At 36.6% G+C, this 14,533-nt stretch overlaps 1 protein-coding gene across 6 annotated transcripts in view; it reads right to left on the bottom strand.

The window, feature by feature from the left end:
• Positions 1-14,533, bottom strand: part of PSD3 (pleckstrin and Sec7 domain containing 3) — a 514,520-nt gene that overhangs the window by 224,394 nt on the left and 275,593 nt on the right. For all 6 annotated transcript variants that reach the window (XM_037812498.1, XM_037812499.1, XM_037812501.1 and 3 more), the window contains 4 exons: positions 12,709-12,903; positions 12,513-12,593; positions 7,351-7,463; positions 4,861-4,919 (listed from right to left, as the gene is read on the bottom strand). In XM_037812498.1, the coding sequence (XP_037668426.1) occupies positions 4,861-4,919; positions 7,351-7,463; positions 12,513-12,593; positions 12,709-12,903 (448 nt within the window). The remainder of the gene's footprint in view (positions 1-4,860; positions 4,920-7,350; positions 7,464-12,512; positions 12,594-12,708; positions 12,904-14,533) is intronic.

Genomic DNA, 14,533 nt, shown 5'->3' with positions numbered 1-14,533 from the left:
AATGATAAGGGAATATAGTGAATAAATAACATATAAATTAGATGAACTGATTAGATGAACTGAGGTTCCTACATGAACCCACTGACTCAACTGATACAAGCTGCCTGTGAGGTGTTTTCCATACATAAGCCCTGTTCCAAGGAAATGACAACCAGGGAGGAAGGGAGGTGGGAAAGGAAGTTTTCATCTGAGAGGTCATGGAATCCTGTTAGGTGACAATCTACCAGAGCATGATTAAACTGTTGACATACTTAAATAGAACTCATCTAACGTATACAATAAGGAATCCTATCAAAAACTAGACATGCTAATTTGACAATGAATTGTATCCTAAAGGTCATTTTAAAACAAAATAATTTGAAATTATGATATTTTTTCTATAAAAACCTCTCTAAAGCTGATGGTTAGGTTCCCAGGCTATCTCATAAAAGCTTGTTTGGACAGAAATAGTGGCAGTAAAACAGAACTCCATGCCCCACCAGAAATGCTTGCCAACTCTGAGGTCTGGGCCTGATGCCCTTGAACTTTCAGTATCACTGAACCTCTCCTACTCCAAGCAGAGAGGAGTAGCACCCAGGGACGCGGTCCTAGAGAAGTCAATGAGGTTGGGTAGCTCCCAATCAGATTAAAAGAAAGACTTGCTACCAAGGAGGTAAAGAAGAGGAAGAGAAGGGGACTGTGATGGCTTAACAGAAATTAAGACCAAGACTTGAATCTACAAGTAGGATAAAGCTCAAGGAGAAAAAGAAATGAATGTAAGGGACAGCTTTTATAAGAAAGGGCACTGAGGATGGGGGATAGTACAGACAGAAAGAGGTTTCCACAGGAGAAAACTATATAGTCAGAAGGGAAGGCAACGACGAGAGGTACTTAAGGCAGCTGCCAGTTACAATAATGATAATCACACATACTCAGAGATTTAGAGGATATTAACTACACATTTCGGGCATTCATCAACCTCATGGAAGTTTGTGGTGCTTTTGGAGGTAGAAACATACAATAGTGCAATACGAAGAAAATCATTTAAGTTATTTAATAATTTTAATAGTCTTTTTGCCCTTTTGATAATAAACCAAATATTTTATCCAGCATTTATAGTTCTAAGCTCCTAGAGAGCCAATCCAAGAATTATCAATTCAAAATTATCAATGCCATGTACATGTTGAAAAAGAAATAATGAATTCCTATGTCCTAAATTCTTTTGTTGTATTGGAAAGAAGTTGTAATGGCTAGTTCAAGCAATTGAACTATTAGCAAGGAAAGACTTGAAAAAAACTTAATACTTTGCATTTTGTAAATGAACTCACATCTTTTTAACGTTATTCTGTTATAAAATCTATACTTTAACCCTTGATCTTTCTGCCTACCAGTATGGTATACTCGCCCTGGTTTTAACCCTTTCATAAATTAATCCAGTATTAAAACAAAACAAAACAAACAAACAGGTCCTGCCTCATACAATAAACTCTGACCACAGAGGATAAGGATTTCAGTGCCTTCTGAGCCTGCTGAGGGCAAAGTATCAGCAGGAGGGCCAGTCAGAGAAGACAGCCCCTCCACAAAGCCCCTCCAGAAGATCCACACCCTACCACTTATGCCCACTGCACACTCAGGTGGGCTGAATACAGCCAACCTGAGCTACAGCCCCAAGTCACAATGTTAAAGGGTGGCTTTTGGCACAAAATCTTGATAAAAATTAATGCCCTGGCCACTTCCTCCGACAGTGGCCTAACTCGGACCAGTCACCATATTGCCCGTCTCTTGTGAATTTCTACTTGTGAACTTGGCCAGCTCACCATGCTCCTAACATTTTGTTGCTACACTATCCTATAGCTAAATTGCCTACCACCTCAGAGCACCATCCCTGATGAGAAGTCCCTCCCTACTGTCCTGCCCCTGCCACCTGTCTCCAGCCTCGAGTGACAGTCCTGCCAGATGGCTGAATACTGATAATAGAAGTACAAGAGGGCAGGTTGCAATCAGAGCACATTTGAAGATTAGTCCAGAAAAGGAACAGGTTTGAATTTATTCTAACATGTCAAATTCTTTTATTCATAGCATTTCTAACAAAATGCAAAGTATTAAGTTTTTTTCAACTCTTTCCTTGCTAATAGTTCAATTGCTTGAACTAGCCAGTACAACTTCTTTCCAATATAACAAAAGAATTTAGGTCAACTCCAGAGTTTGTTTTAATGGAAATTTATCTGGATGCGCATAAGCTTAATTTGCATATGTATTTCATAGATAAAGAAGCACTTTGAAAACAAACTTTGCCAGCGACTGCAATTTTTAAATATTTAATCTAAGACTAAACCACTCCCAGATAAGCAATGACTCATTTTTTAAAAAGCAGGAACTGAAGGGCATCATCATTCTTAATTCAAATGAAATGTTCATATCATCTTCCCCCACAAATACTGTATATAATTTGAATTGGTTTTTTCCTAGTCCAATTAGTGAAGTTTTAAATATAATCCAGTATGTAATTAAAATATCTCCCCAGTGCTTTTCCACATCAGTACCTCAGTTACCTGCTATCATTTCTTCAGTGAAATCTGCCTAATAGAAGTCAGCCTAGCCAACACCACCACAGATGAGATTTGACTTCCATGAACAGGTCTTGTTTAATTCTAATCCGTACCACATGCACAGAACGTGGAATGCAGTAGGCATACAAAAAGTGCTTGTTGAATGAGAGAATAAATTAGAAACAGAAAGACAGAAAAACATTCCAACGTGTAACATTGAGCTATGTATTAGAAGTGTTTATTGTATTAGTATACATTCCATCGTTTAATTAGTAAGAAAATAAGCTGGCCAAAACAAAGGCCCATATCAATGCATTTTTGACCCATCATTCCTTAAAAGAAACCCACATGAAAGATTCACAAAGAACAGCCAAAAGATGTTACTCTCCCAAGCTAGCTCTCCCCCACCACCAGAAGCATAAAAAGCCGGTCTCAGCACTTCCGAGAAAAGTCATGCTATTTTATTGCTATTAGGACACGATGGTAAGGAAGAAAAGGAAAATGGTTTATTAGTTCACTCTCCAAGAAGACTATTCTGGCACTGCACCACTTAACAGGAGGTGATAGACTTAAAGTATAGTCTAAGGAGAAGGTGAAAAGAAACAGACAGAAATAATTCACTTTATCTTCTGAATGATTCAACTTCATAGGGACCATGCTAATAAGTCAAAGCAGAAACTATAACAATAAATCAGGCAATCATGATGCAAGAGAAGCTACAACCAGAATTATGGGTAAAAACTTACCACCTAGAAGAAAATTTATTTTAAAACCGAATCCAAAGGAAGAAGAGAAACACATTTTCTATGGTTAGTTTTCATGATAGTTACTTATACATTCAACAGACTTGTAACAGCATGCATTGTAAATAAGGATAAAGATAGCTCTAATATACATAACCTGAACAGACACTAAGTATGAAACACATTTTTAAAGACAAAGTGGAAACCTGATTACCAAAAACATGATCTGCAAGATAACAGAGTTACTGTTATTTATAAGTTTCTCCCTCCTCAAGATGATATATTTACTGTTATTTATAATAAGTTTCTCCTTCTTAAATCATTAACTTTGCCACTATAGTCACCAGTTGTTAATTATCTATAATTAGTATAGCTCAATATTAAAATGATCATTGATATAAACTCTCTTCCATCCTAACTGCCAAAAAAGTGCCATGCTTCATCTAATCTCCTTTTAATTCCTCAAAACAGTCTGAAGAAGGGGCAATAATAAATGGCTGAGATCTGTGGCTACAGACCCCAGGGTAGCCAAAGTTTGTCTGGTTATCAAGCAGTCTGAGTTATCTGAATAAATACAGAACGTCATACTTTTATTTACTACAATATTTCAAATTTCTGAGACTCATATATATGAATATGAATATATATGTGTTAAAGCCATATTAGCTTTTTTTAAAATGCAATCCAGGATTTAATAGAAAGAAACCCCAAATATCTAAAAACCTCCATAGAAGTCTACGAGATTTCACCCTATAAAAAGTAATGAACTATGTTACTGGAATCCTTTATTTTTTGTCATTATGTGTTTTCTCCGTCAACAGATGCTAAATGTATAACTTTCATTTGTTGATTGTGGTACCCTCAAAACATGTGATGTTAAGAGGACTCCTCATATCCCCAAGTGCTGCAAATCCCTGGCTAGAATGAATGTTATATATGAGCAGGCATAATTGAAATTCTCTCCTTCAAACTGAAAGCGAACTACTAAAACAATGTCATTTCCCCTAATATGGATAGTTTAAGTGAATGCTAAAATGCCACTTCTTCTTAGGTAAACATTTACATACAATTATAAATTTAAGATGTCCATCCTCTAGTCTACACAGCAGAAGAGAAGGTAGTTTTATATTTCAACTAATAAAAGACCAGGTGAGCCAAGGAGTATAGAAAAGGCTGAGCTCTTAGATGTGCTACTGTATTTAGTGAAAACACAGTTGACATTCTCAGATCTAATTTATATGCTCTTTCCATCATTGTACATCAACTGTAACACCTAACCAAAAAAAAAAAAAAAAGCTCTGTCTCTGCCATCTAGTGGAGAAAGAGAATATAGAACACACATCACAGATAAAACTCGAGTCTCCTAGACAATATGGCATCCACTTCAAACCATGCTTTCTGCTAGCATGCAAAAAATAAAAAGCTCTTTCTTTTTCTAAGAGATTTACGTTGATCTACCTGCCATGGAAATCATATAGAGAATGAGAGAGACAGTGGGGCAGAGAACAAAAACATATAAGCACAAAAGCGAAGATAAATCCAGGACACCTTTGGATTTCTAGAAGACAGCTTCACAAGCCTACACTTACATGGCCGTGTAGATCGGTGTTCAGCAACATCATAGCACAGGTGAGGCAATGGACTCCATCTAAAGAGAGACAGGAACAGAAAGCATTACTTACTATATCCTGTTGAATTAATAGATCCATCCTCCTTTTTATTATCATTAAAAAAGCATATATTAAGAACTTGTGAAACAAGAGACTGTGCTAATTTTTAATAATAAATCATAAGGACCTCAATGCACAGAGCTGGACTCTACAGGTGGTAAAGTAAGTTGCCCTTCCTCTCTGAAGGACAGTTTAACAGTATGTATCAGAAGTCTTGAAACAGTGTTCCTTGATGCAGCAAACCTACTTCTAGGGCTTTACACTTAGTAAAGAATTAAGGCTGTACCCAAAATACAAGGACATCCAGAGAAGCATTGCTCTGGATCCTCCAAAATGGAATTCTGTTATGTTGAAGTCATTAAAAATTTGTCCAACTATGCATGATGAAATGGAAAGATGTTTCACAGTAATTATATAACAGGCAGATTATGTAAAGCATGATTCAATTTACATATATATATCTAGAAGAGTATATATTGTTGGATTGTGAGATTATAATTTGTATTTTTATCTATTTATATTTGAATTTTATATAGTTTTCTATATGAAAATGAATACAGTTATTTAATAGTATAACTTTTCCTTACTTTCTGGAAGAAAAGTAAGTTGAGAAAGCAGCAAAAGCTAAGGAAAACCAAGATTAGAGTCTTCCACTATTTACCTTTTGGGTGTTATTTCTCTGGTTAAAAATACACAAGTAGGAATAGTTTTCCCCTTTCATGCCATTCTTTAAAGGCAACATTTAAGTTGGATATTTTGTCTGTTGTAATATGGATCAGAAAAGTAAAACTTGAAATAATCTGTTAAGATTAAAAGACTAAAACTTTAGGGGGAAAAAGCTGCCCAAATCACACAGATTATCTCACATGTATGTGGAACATCATACTTTTTTCTTATTTTATGAAAGAAATGAAAAAGTATGAAGAGTTAAGTGTCCTGGTTGCAAACCTCAAAATTGATTCTCCTTATTCCCTCCCTGCCAATCCTCAATTCAAGTGTAGGAGACAATAGCAGCTCTGGAGGCATAAAATCTTATTAATTTATGCTAATCAACAGAAAAGTCTAACCATATTATTGAATTTATAAAGATAATTTTTCAAGTACATAAAGGGACAATGACAACGTATTGAAAGTATGCCCTTTAATATTGTATGTGATTTCTGTTATCAATGGATGTTATTAAATGTCTGGAAGTATATTTATTCCAGTTCCATTTTGATTATCACAAATTCTAAATTGAAACAAGTTCCCGAGAGTATTTATAAAAACTCAGCCAACTCGCAAATATCCTATCAACAGCCAACTGCATGCATAAATCCACATTTCTTATTTTACTCAGGAAAGTCCACATTTTCCTTAGATTTGAAGAAGGCTTCTATAAAAGGTACAACCCTCTTCAATCCTTTTCATTCTCAGGTCAACGCTAAAAGTGAGAGGTGGTGAATAACTGGTCCAAATATAGTCAAAGAAAGGAAGAAAAGCAAGCTGCACTTTCCTATTAAAGGAAAGTGACTTTAATAGATGCTGAGTTAAATGTAGCCCTAGCCTTGTGGGAGGGGGAGGGGAGAAGTCACTTCAGTCAACATTGAATACACTTATCCCAGTGCATTGGCAATACTGAAAGTATGAGACAGATTCTGTTTCCTACATATCTGCTCCCAGTGATTTATTCCAGAATTTGTAAGTTTAGGAAAGATTTTCCAGTTCTAAGTGACTGAGCTTAACTTCAAACCCTGAAAACATTGCTTTATTGCAGGAATTGGAATCAACAGGAAAAAGACCTCTCTGTTCACAGGGTAGGGCAACACAAGTAGTTTAAAGCTGCCTTTTAAAAATAGTGCAATAAACATAAAATCATAAATGAAAGTCAGTGGTCATTGTTATATTAAATATCAAAAGTGCAAAAGATATACCACAAGCTCCAATGAGATTTGCAAAAGTTTCCAAAACCATATAAGTATACATGCATTTTCATCAAGAAATTCAGAGATCAGAGGTAGAATAAAGAATAAGAAAACTGGCATTTTATTTATTACAATGCACTTTGCAAATAAATTCTCAGAATGACAAAGCAGGAGCAATTTAAAGTACATTGTCATACTATGAAATTGGAAAATACAATAAAAATAAAAGAATATCAGTCACTAAATGATTTCAAAGAATATTTAATATATTAAATATGGGAAAATGCTCACAATGAAAGGTAAAGATAGGAAACAAAACTGATAGCAATTTGACTTAAATACTGTATAAACAGATAAGAAAGAAGTACAAGCTGTTAATAGTTCTCTAATTATAAATTTTCATTTTTAAAAGTTTTCTATATTTCTGTTCTTCACAATAAACATGTAACTTTTATAAGAAAATTAAGATTATAAAAAAGAAACTCAAGTATTTCCATCAGATTACCTTGTGAAGAAATGGTATCTGGGTTACAATAAAAATATCTTTTGGAGAAGTGTATTAAAACTCTTTCTCGTTCTTGAGTTTCTCCCACAAGAGAAAATGCCTTAAAGAAATGCCTAAAAAAAAATTAAGGGGAAAAAGTAAAAATTTTAGAAGTGTTATTACACTCTGTTTGATAGTTAATTTATGTAAACATAAGAAATTAGGTATATAAAGATTCTACAGTTATTTCCAAAACAGAAAATTTTATCTAATATAAATTATCTAATATAAATTAGATACAAAATTATATTGACATTTAACTCAATACAATGGTAACACAAAAGATGACAGGGTAATAATGTCTTGGTCAATACATCAAGAAAGGCTTGGGGAGGCAAGTAATTTCCCCATTATGACTAAGGGTAAGGGGCCAATTCTAACAAATCGCCCAGGGATAAAAACCAAAGAACATGTAAGACTGACCACATAATCATGCAAGCTATGTCTTAGCATCAGGATTCTTCCGTCATTTTGTTACCTCATGGTAATCTCCACTGTATTAAAATTACAGTTACATTATCTTGTGCCCAGATTTCTGTTCATGTTACTTTGCCTATTATCACTACATTACATTATTGTTATATTAGGGGAAAATTGGGAGGTAGAATCCCAATTTATACCTTAAACTAAGCAATAAGTTAATTTATATATAAAGTTTCTCTGAACAACAAAAATATGCCCAGGGAGGGAACCCAAGATGGCGACTAGGTGAGACAGAAAAACACACCTCCATGGAAAACACTAGGTAAAAAACCAGAAAGGACCCAGAACACCACTTCCAGAGTAGCACCAGCTGGACAAGTTCTGCTAAAGCCACAGGGAACGTGCGTTTGGTGAAACCAAGAGTCTGCATTCTGAAACGAGTGAGTGAGTAGGCTGAATCCCTCGGCCACAATGTGGTGTGGGGAAACGGTGGGTTGGCATTTAAAAAAAAGAAAAAAAAAAGAAGCCCAGGAACAGCTGCAGATAAGACGGGAGCGGTCTGGACTAACACCTCGGTGTCTGGGGTGGAGGATACCCCTTCCTACAACCACTGCTGATTGTCTCGGGTCCAGGGAAGCAAAGGGGAGATGCAGGACTTGCAGCCGTCTCCCCAGCGGGCAGGGCTACTACTGCCTGGGGCCAAACACACAACACAGAGCTGAGCCAAGAAACTCAGCCTGACAGGGAGTCTTTCCCGCAGCACTGCTCACACGACACAATATCGGCCGTGGACAGTGGCCTTGAATACACCCACGGCTGATCGTCCCAGAGCTGGGAGAGTGGAGCTGTGCGGAAAGGGGGAAGTTAACGCATCCCATTCAACCATCTTTGAAGCGGGCCGGGAATGCCCCTGTACAGCCCAGTGGCCCAGGGCTTACCTGGCGGCCGGCGCTCACTTGTGACGTGGCACAACCCTCCCCCTCTCAGCAGAGGTCCTGGAAAAGCACAGCAGGGCGGGGGGAACCGCTCAGAAGTCCCAGGGAACCTACGCCAATACCAAGGACTTTTGCGTCAGCAGCAGAGAACAGCCTTAAATCTCCAGGAACACTTGGGAGGTTTGATTGTTAAACCTGCCCTTTTTCCCTAACCGCTCAGGCACACCCCCCTCACTGAGGGCAGACAGCACCGACAACACACCCAAATTAAGTGCACCAGTTGGACCCCAAAAGAATCAGATCCCCACACACCACAAAGTTGGGGAGAACTGACTTGAGGGGAATAAGTGACTCACGGACGCCATCTGCTGGTTAGTTAGAGAAAGTGTATGTCACCAAGCTGCAATTCTAACAAATTAAAGATCAAGTAAAGCAAATGCCAAGAGGCCAAAAACAACAGAAAATCTTAAAGCATATGATAAAACCAGACGACATGGAGAACCCGAACCCAAACACTCAAATCAAAAGATCTGAAGACACACAGTTCCTGGCAGAATTAATCAAAGAACTACAGACAGGCAATGAGAGCACGGCACAGGATATAAAAGACTTGAAGAAGAGCATGGCACAGAATACAAAAGACATAAAGAAGAACCTAGAAGAGCATAAAGAAGATACTGCAAGAGTAAATAAAAAAATAGAAGATCTTATGGAAATTAAAGAAATTATAAGGCCAAATTAAAAAGACTCTGGATACTCATAATACAAGATTAGAGGAAGTTGAACAACTCAGCCTCCTTGAGGACCACAGAATGGAAAATGAAAGAACAAAAGAAAGAATGGAGAAAAAAATTGAAAAAATCGAAATGGATCTCAGGGATATGACAGATAAAATAAAACGTCCAAATTTAAGACTCATTGGTGTCCCAGAAGGGGAAGAGAAGGGTATAGGTCTAGAAAGAGCATTCAAAGAAATTGTTGGGGAAAACTTCCCAAACCTTCTACACAATATAAATACACAAAGCATAAATGCCCAGCGAACTCCAAATAGAATAAATTCAAACAAACCCACTGCAAGACATATTCTGATCAGACTGTCAAATACTGAAGAGAAGGAGCAAGTTCTGAAAGCAGCAAGAGAAAAGCAATTCACCACATACAAAGGAAACAACATAAGACTAAGTAATGATTACTCAGTGGCCACCATGGAGGCGAGAAGGCAGTGGCATGACATATTTAAAATTCTGAGAGAGGAAAATTTCCAACCAAGAATACTTTACCCAGCAAAACTCTCCTTCAAATTTGAGGGAGAGCTTAAATTTTTCACAGACAAACAAATGCTGAGAGAGTTTGCTAATAAAAGACCTGCCCTACATCAGATACTAAAGCGAGCCCTACCAACAGAGAAACAAAGAAATGAGAGAGAGATACAGAGACTTTTAACAGACATATATAGAATATTACATCCCAGGTCACTGGGACACACGTTCTTCACTAGTGATCACGGATCTTTCTCCAGAATGGACTTTATGCGGGGACATAAAAACAAGCCTCAATAAAATAAAAAATAAAAAAATGAATTTGTTCAAAGCACATTCTCTGACCACAATGGAATACAAATAGAAGTCAATAACCATCAGAGACTTGGAGAATTCACAAACACCTGAAGGATAAAAATGAGGGGGAGATGAAAACATTCCCGGATAATCAAAAGCTGAGGAACTTCATCACCAGTAGATCAGTCCTAAGCAGGCTGAAAGGAAGGGACACTAAACAATTGACTGAAACCACATGAAGAAATAAAGATTTCCAGTAAAGATCACATGGTAAATATAAAGACCAATACTACTGTATTGTTGATTTATAACTCCACTATTTACTTCCTACAGGATCTAAAATACATCAACTGTAATGATAAATTGGTGGTTTTGGACTCAATGTAAAATATGTAATTCTTGATAAGAACTACATAAAGGTGGGGGAATGGAGGAGTACAGGAACACAGTCTACGTGTCCTATTAAAGTTAAGTTGGTATCAAAGAAAAACAAGATTGTTATAGATTTAAGAGGTTAAATTTAAGCCCCATGGTAAACACAAAGAAAGTATCAGAGAATATGATCAAAGAGATGAAAAGTAGAGTAGGGGTTCCGAGAAGTGGAGGAAGGGGCAATGGGGAGTTAAGAAATGAGAGTAGGGGTTTTGGTTTGGGGTGAAGGGAAACTTCTAGAAATGGATGGTCGGAAGGTGATAGCATTGCAACATTCTAAATGTGATTAATCCCACTAAGGGAATGCTAGGGAGGGGTGGAATAGGAAGATTTAGGCTATATATATCTTTCCACAATTGCAAAAAATAAATAAGTAAGACAGTCTAAATAGATGACAATTAAATGCCAAGGATGATCCTGGATGGGATCTGAGGTCGGAGGAGAGGAGGATCAAAGGGACACAGATGGGACACAAGAAAAAAAAAAAAAGGAAATATAGAATGTAAGCTTTAACACAATGGTTGAATTTCTTGAACTTCTTAGCTGAGTTTAATGAGATTGCATAAAATAATGTTCTTGTTCATGGGAAAGGTGTATGTGAATTATACTGTTTGTTCAAAGATAAAAAAAAAAAAAATATGCCCAGAAATACATAGCAATCTAAATTCAGAGTCACTAAGAGTGCCATCTACTATACATGAATCTTAATGACCCTCACTTTACAAAGCAGGTACATGTCCCTACACATGATAGGGCACTTTCCCAAGAAGTCTCACTATTGAAAGAAACACTCAGGTAAACTATGATGAAAATTTTCTCCTCTTCCCTTCTTATTGCTTTACAATTTGTTAATCTGAATTATATCTTTCAATCCTTTATTTCATAACTTTTCAATAAACCATATCAGCAAAGCAAAAATTTGGATCCTTTCTTCACTCTTTCCTGGTTTCATTAGAAAATCTATGGGTACCTTTTATTCACGAAAGAGATACAGAGTAAGCCACAGTTGTGCAATCTAATCCAAACATCTTCACTTCACCTCCCTGGCCTCAGTTTCCCGATTTGTGAAGTGAGAGGGTTATACCAGATGATCTCAGAATTCCTCCAGGCTCTAACATTTTATAAACAGTTTAGAAGACTAAATGCTGTCTAGGTGTCACCTTCAGCTGCTCTCAGAAATTTGCAGTACACAATGGTGTGAAAAGGCATGAAACATGAGGACCAAATGTATTTAAGATGCCTTCACTGGAATAGGTCAGCAAAGAGGGGATAATGCTTGAGTCACTTTTATAGACACTTTCAGCTGATTATTATACTGATACTCATTTTTATTCCATTCAAGACCTAATTCCAAACTATTGTCTTGAAGTACTATTTGGCTATTGTAAACAAATGCATAGGAAAAAACCCTACAATTTCTTAGTCTGTAAGCTGTACCTTTAAAGGAGAAAACACACACACAAACAAACAAAAAAACTTACTTTCAAAACCAAACTCCTGTTTTCCTCAAGACTTACTGTGCCAACTTTTTATGTAATATATCACCTGCATTTGAGCTTTCAACAGATGCCAAAAATGGGCTTGTGTGATTTCATAAAAACAATGCATTTTTCTCATTTTTTGCTGTTTAATATCTTTATTAAAATTTGAGCTAAGTTCTCATAGTAATCACAAATTTAAAGAAATAATAAAATCTTATTCTAGCTTCAGCACATTATGTTCTCCTCCAAGAATTATTTGGAGACAAAGGAAGAAATGAAGTGGTGTTTGATCATACCTGAGAGACTGATCCAGCGTCATTCCTGTAAAATCAAAAAACTTCAGATATTCTTCTGCAACTAGTTTGCTAAATTCATTGCTACAAGAAAATAGAATAGACTTGGTTATTAAAATAAAAGCTATGAACACACACACACACACACAAACACAAACACTAGGATAAACTCAGACACCAGCCTTGCATCAGAACGTACTTCTTGCCCAGGTGCTTCGCAACATCTGATCTTTTGAATCGGTCTAGTTGATAAAGGCGTTTGGCCAACCTTTTGGCTGCTTCCATGTTGCTGTTGGTACCATTACTGAGACTTTCAGGGGTCTCCTTTTCCAGAATTTCATTGCTCCCCATTTCAGAATGAGTCTCTAGCAGTGTCTTTTTCACTCCAGCATTGCTGTTGGAATTGAGAAAGAGGAAAAATACAAACGTTTTCTCTTTTATGGCAAAGAGAAATATCTGTTGAAATTTACCATGACATTGTAGAACCAACAAAATGAAAACTATTTTAAGTGAGACCCTTTTAAGGTTAGTTATTAATTAAAATACTTTCACATGCTATACTTCAAAGTCCTAAAGCTATAAATAAGTGATGTACATACCAACTTAAAGACCCTAGCTCTCAAATTTTTTCGTGTCAGGACCTCTTTATTTTTAACAAGTATTGAGAAGCCCAAAGAGCCTCTGTTTAATTAAGTTCTCTCTTCCAATAGTCTCCATATTAGGAGTTAAATTTTTCAGTTTTAAGATATTCATTTAAATAAACCCATTTCATGTAATATAAATGTTTATTAAAAATTACTATTTTCCAAAACAACATATTTAATGAAACAATTGACAGCTATTTACATTCTTAAATTTCTTTAATGTCTGGCTCAATAGAAGACAGATTCTCATATCCACTGCTATATTCAATATGTAGCAATACATTGTTTTGGTTGAAAGATATTAAGAAAATCCAGCCTCACAGAGATGTTTTGAAATGTATTGGTTGACATATTTCACTGTGCAATTAAAATAGAAAAAAACTCACTCATTAATATCACTACCAATATCATCAGAGAAGTCTGGGAAACTAAAACTTGTGGCAGGAGATACAAAGTTTTCCAAACCTCTAATTTATCGAAAGCTCAAATTTTATCACTGACAAAAAATATTTTCAGTTTACTTTAAAGCAATAGGCTCATTTTATTTTTCACGAAAATGTCTGTCAAATAATCAAGTCTGAATAATCACAGTTTGTCTGTCAGACATTCTCTCAAGGAAAAATGGTTTTGCATGACAGAAGACGCTAGCTTAGCTCGTAACACAAGTACTTTTCCTAGCCACAGCCATCATTCCTTCAGAAAGAATGCTTTATGCATACTTCCCATATCATCACACAGGAAGCTAAAAAGATATACTCAAGGGTTGATATATTAAAATTCATTTTTACTCCTTCATCAAGGACTTTAAGCAGAACTGGTCTTTGTTTTTACATTGAGTACATGGCCATGAAGAAAGACTACAACGACTACACAATTCCATGCCACTGAGCTCATCTGTGCTCAAGTACCAGCAGCTTCACCCATCTCTGATGTTTCTATATCATTAGTGCAGAGAGCAACAGGATGAAAAAGGAAAACAATGTGTTAGTATTGCTATAAAAGTTTTGACCTTACAAACATCCTGAAAGGGTCTTGAGAAGGCCCAGGAGTGCACAGGCCACATTCTGAGAACCTCTGCTCTACACAGGGATTGCAAACCTCAGCCTGCGGCCCACTCCAGTCCAGACCACCAGAACCACTCAGGGCACAGTAATTTTCAAATCTTCATTGACTTGGTTACAAAACAAAGACACGTTCATGGTAAAATACTGTGGTTATATGGCCTGTCAACCCGTTTATCACAGGCTTGAAAAAACCAGGGGTGGTCAAAGGTTTTCTGTAAAGGACCACAAAGTAACTATTTAAGGCTTTTGAGCCACCAAGTCTCTGTCAGGTGTTCTTTGTTTCTGTGGTTTCGTTAGAACCCTAACTTGGCCTGTA

The sequence above is a fragment of the Choloepus didactylus genome, chromosome 20 (assembly GCF_015220235.1).
Source record: "Choloepus didactylus isolate mChoDid1 chromosome 20, mChoDid1.pri, whole genome shotgun sequence".
NCBI lineage: Eukaryota > Metazoa > Chordata > Mammalia > Pilosa > Megalonychidae > Choloepus > Choloepus didactylus.
Note: the sequence above shows the minus strand (reverse complement) of the source record. Positions and strands in the feature narration are given on the sequence as shown.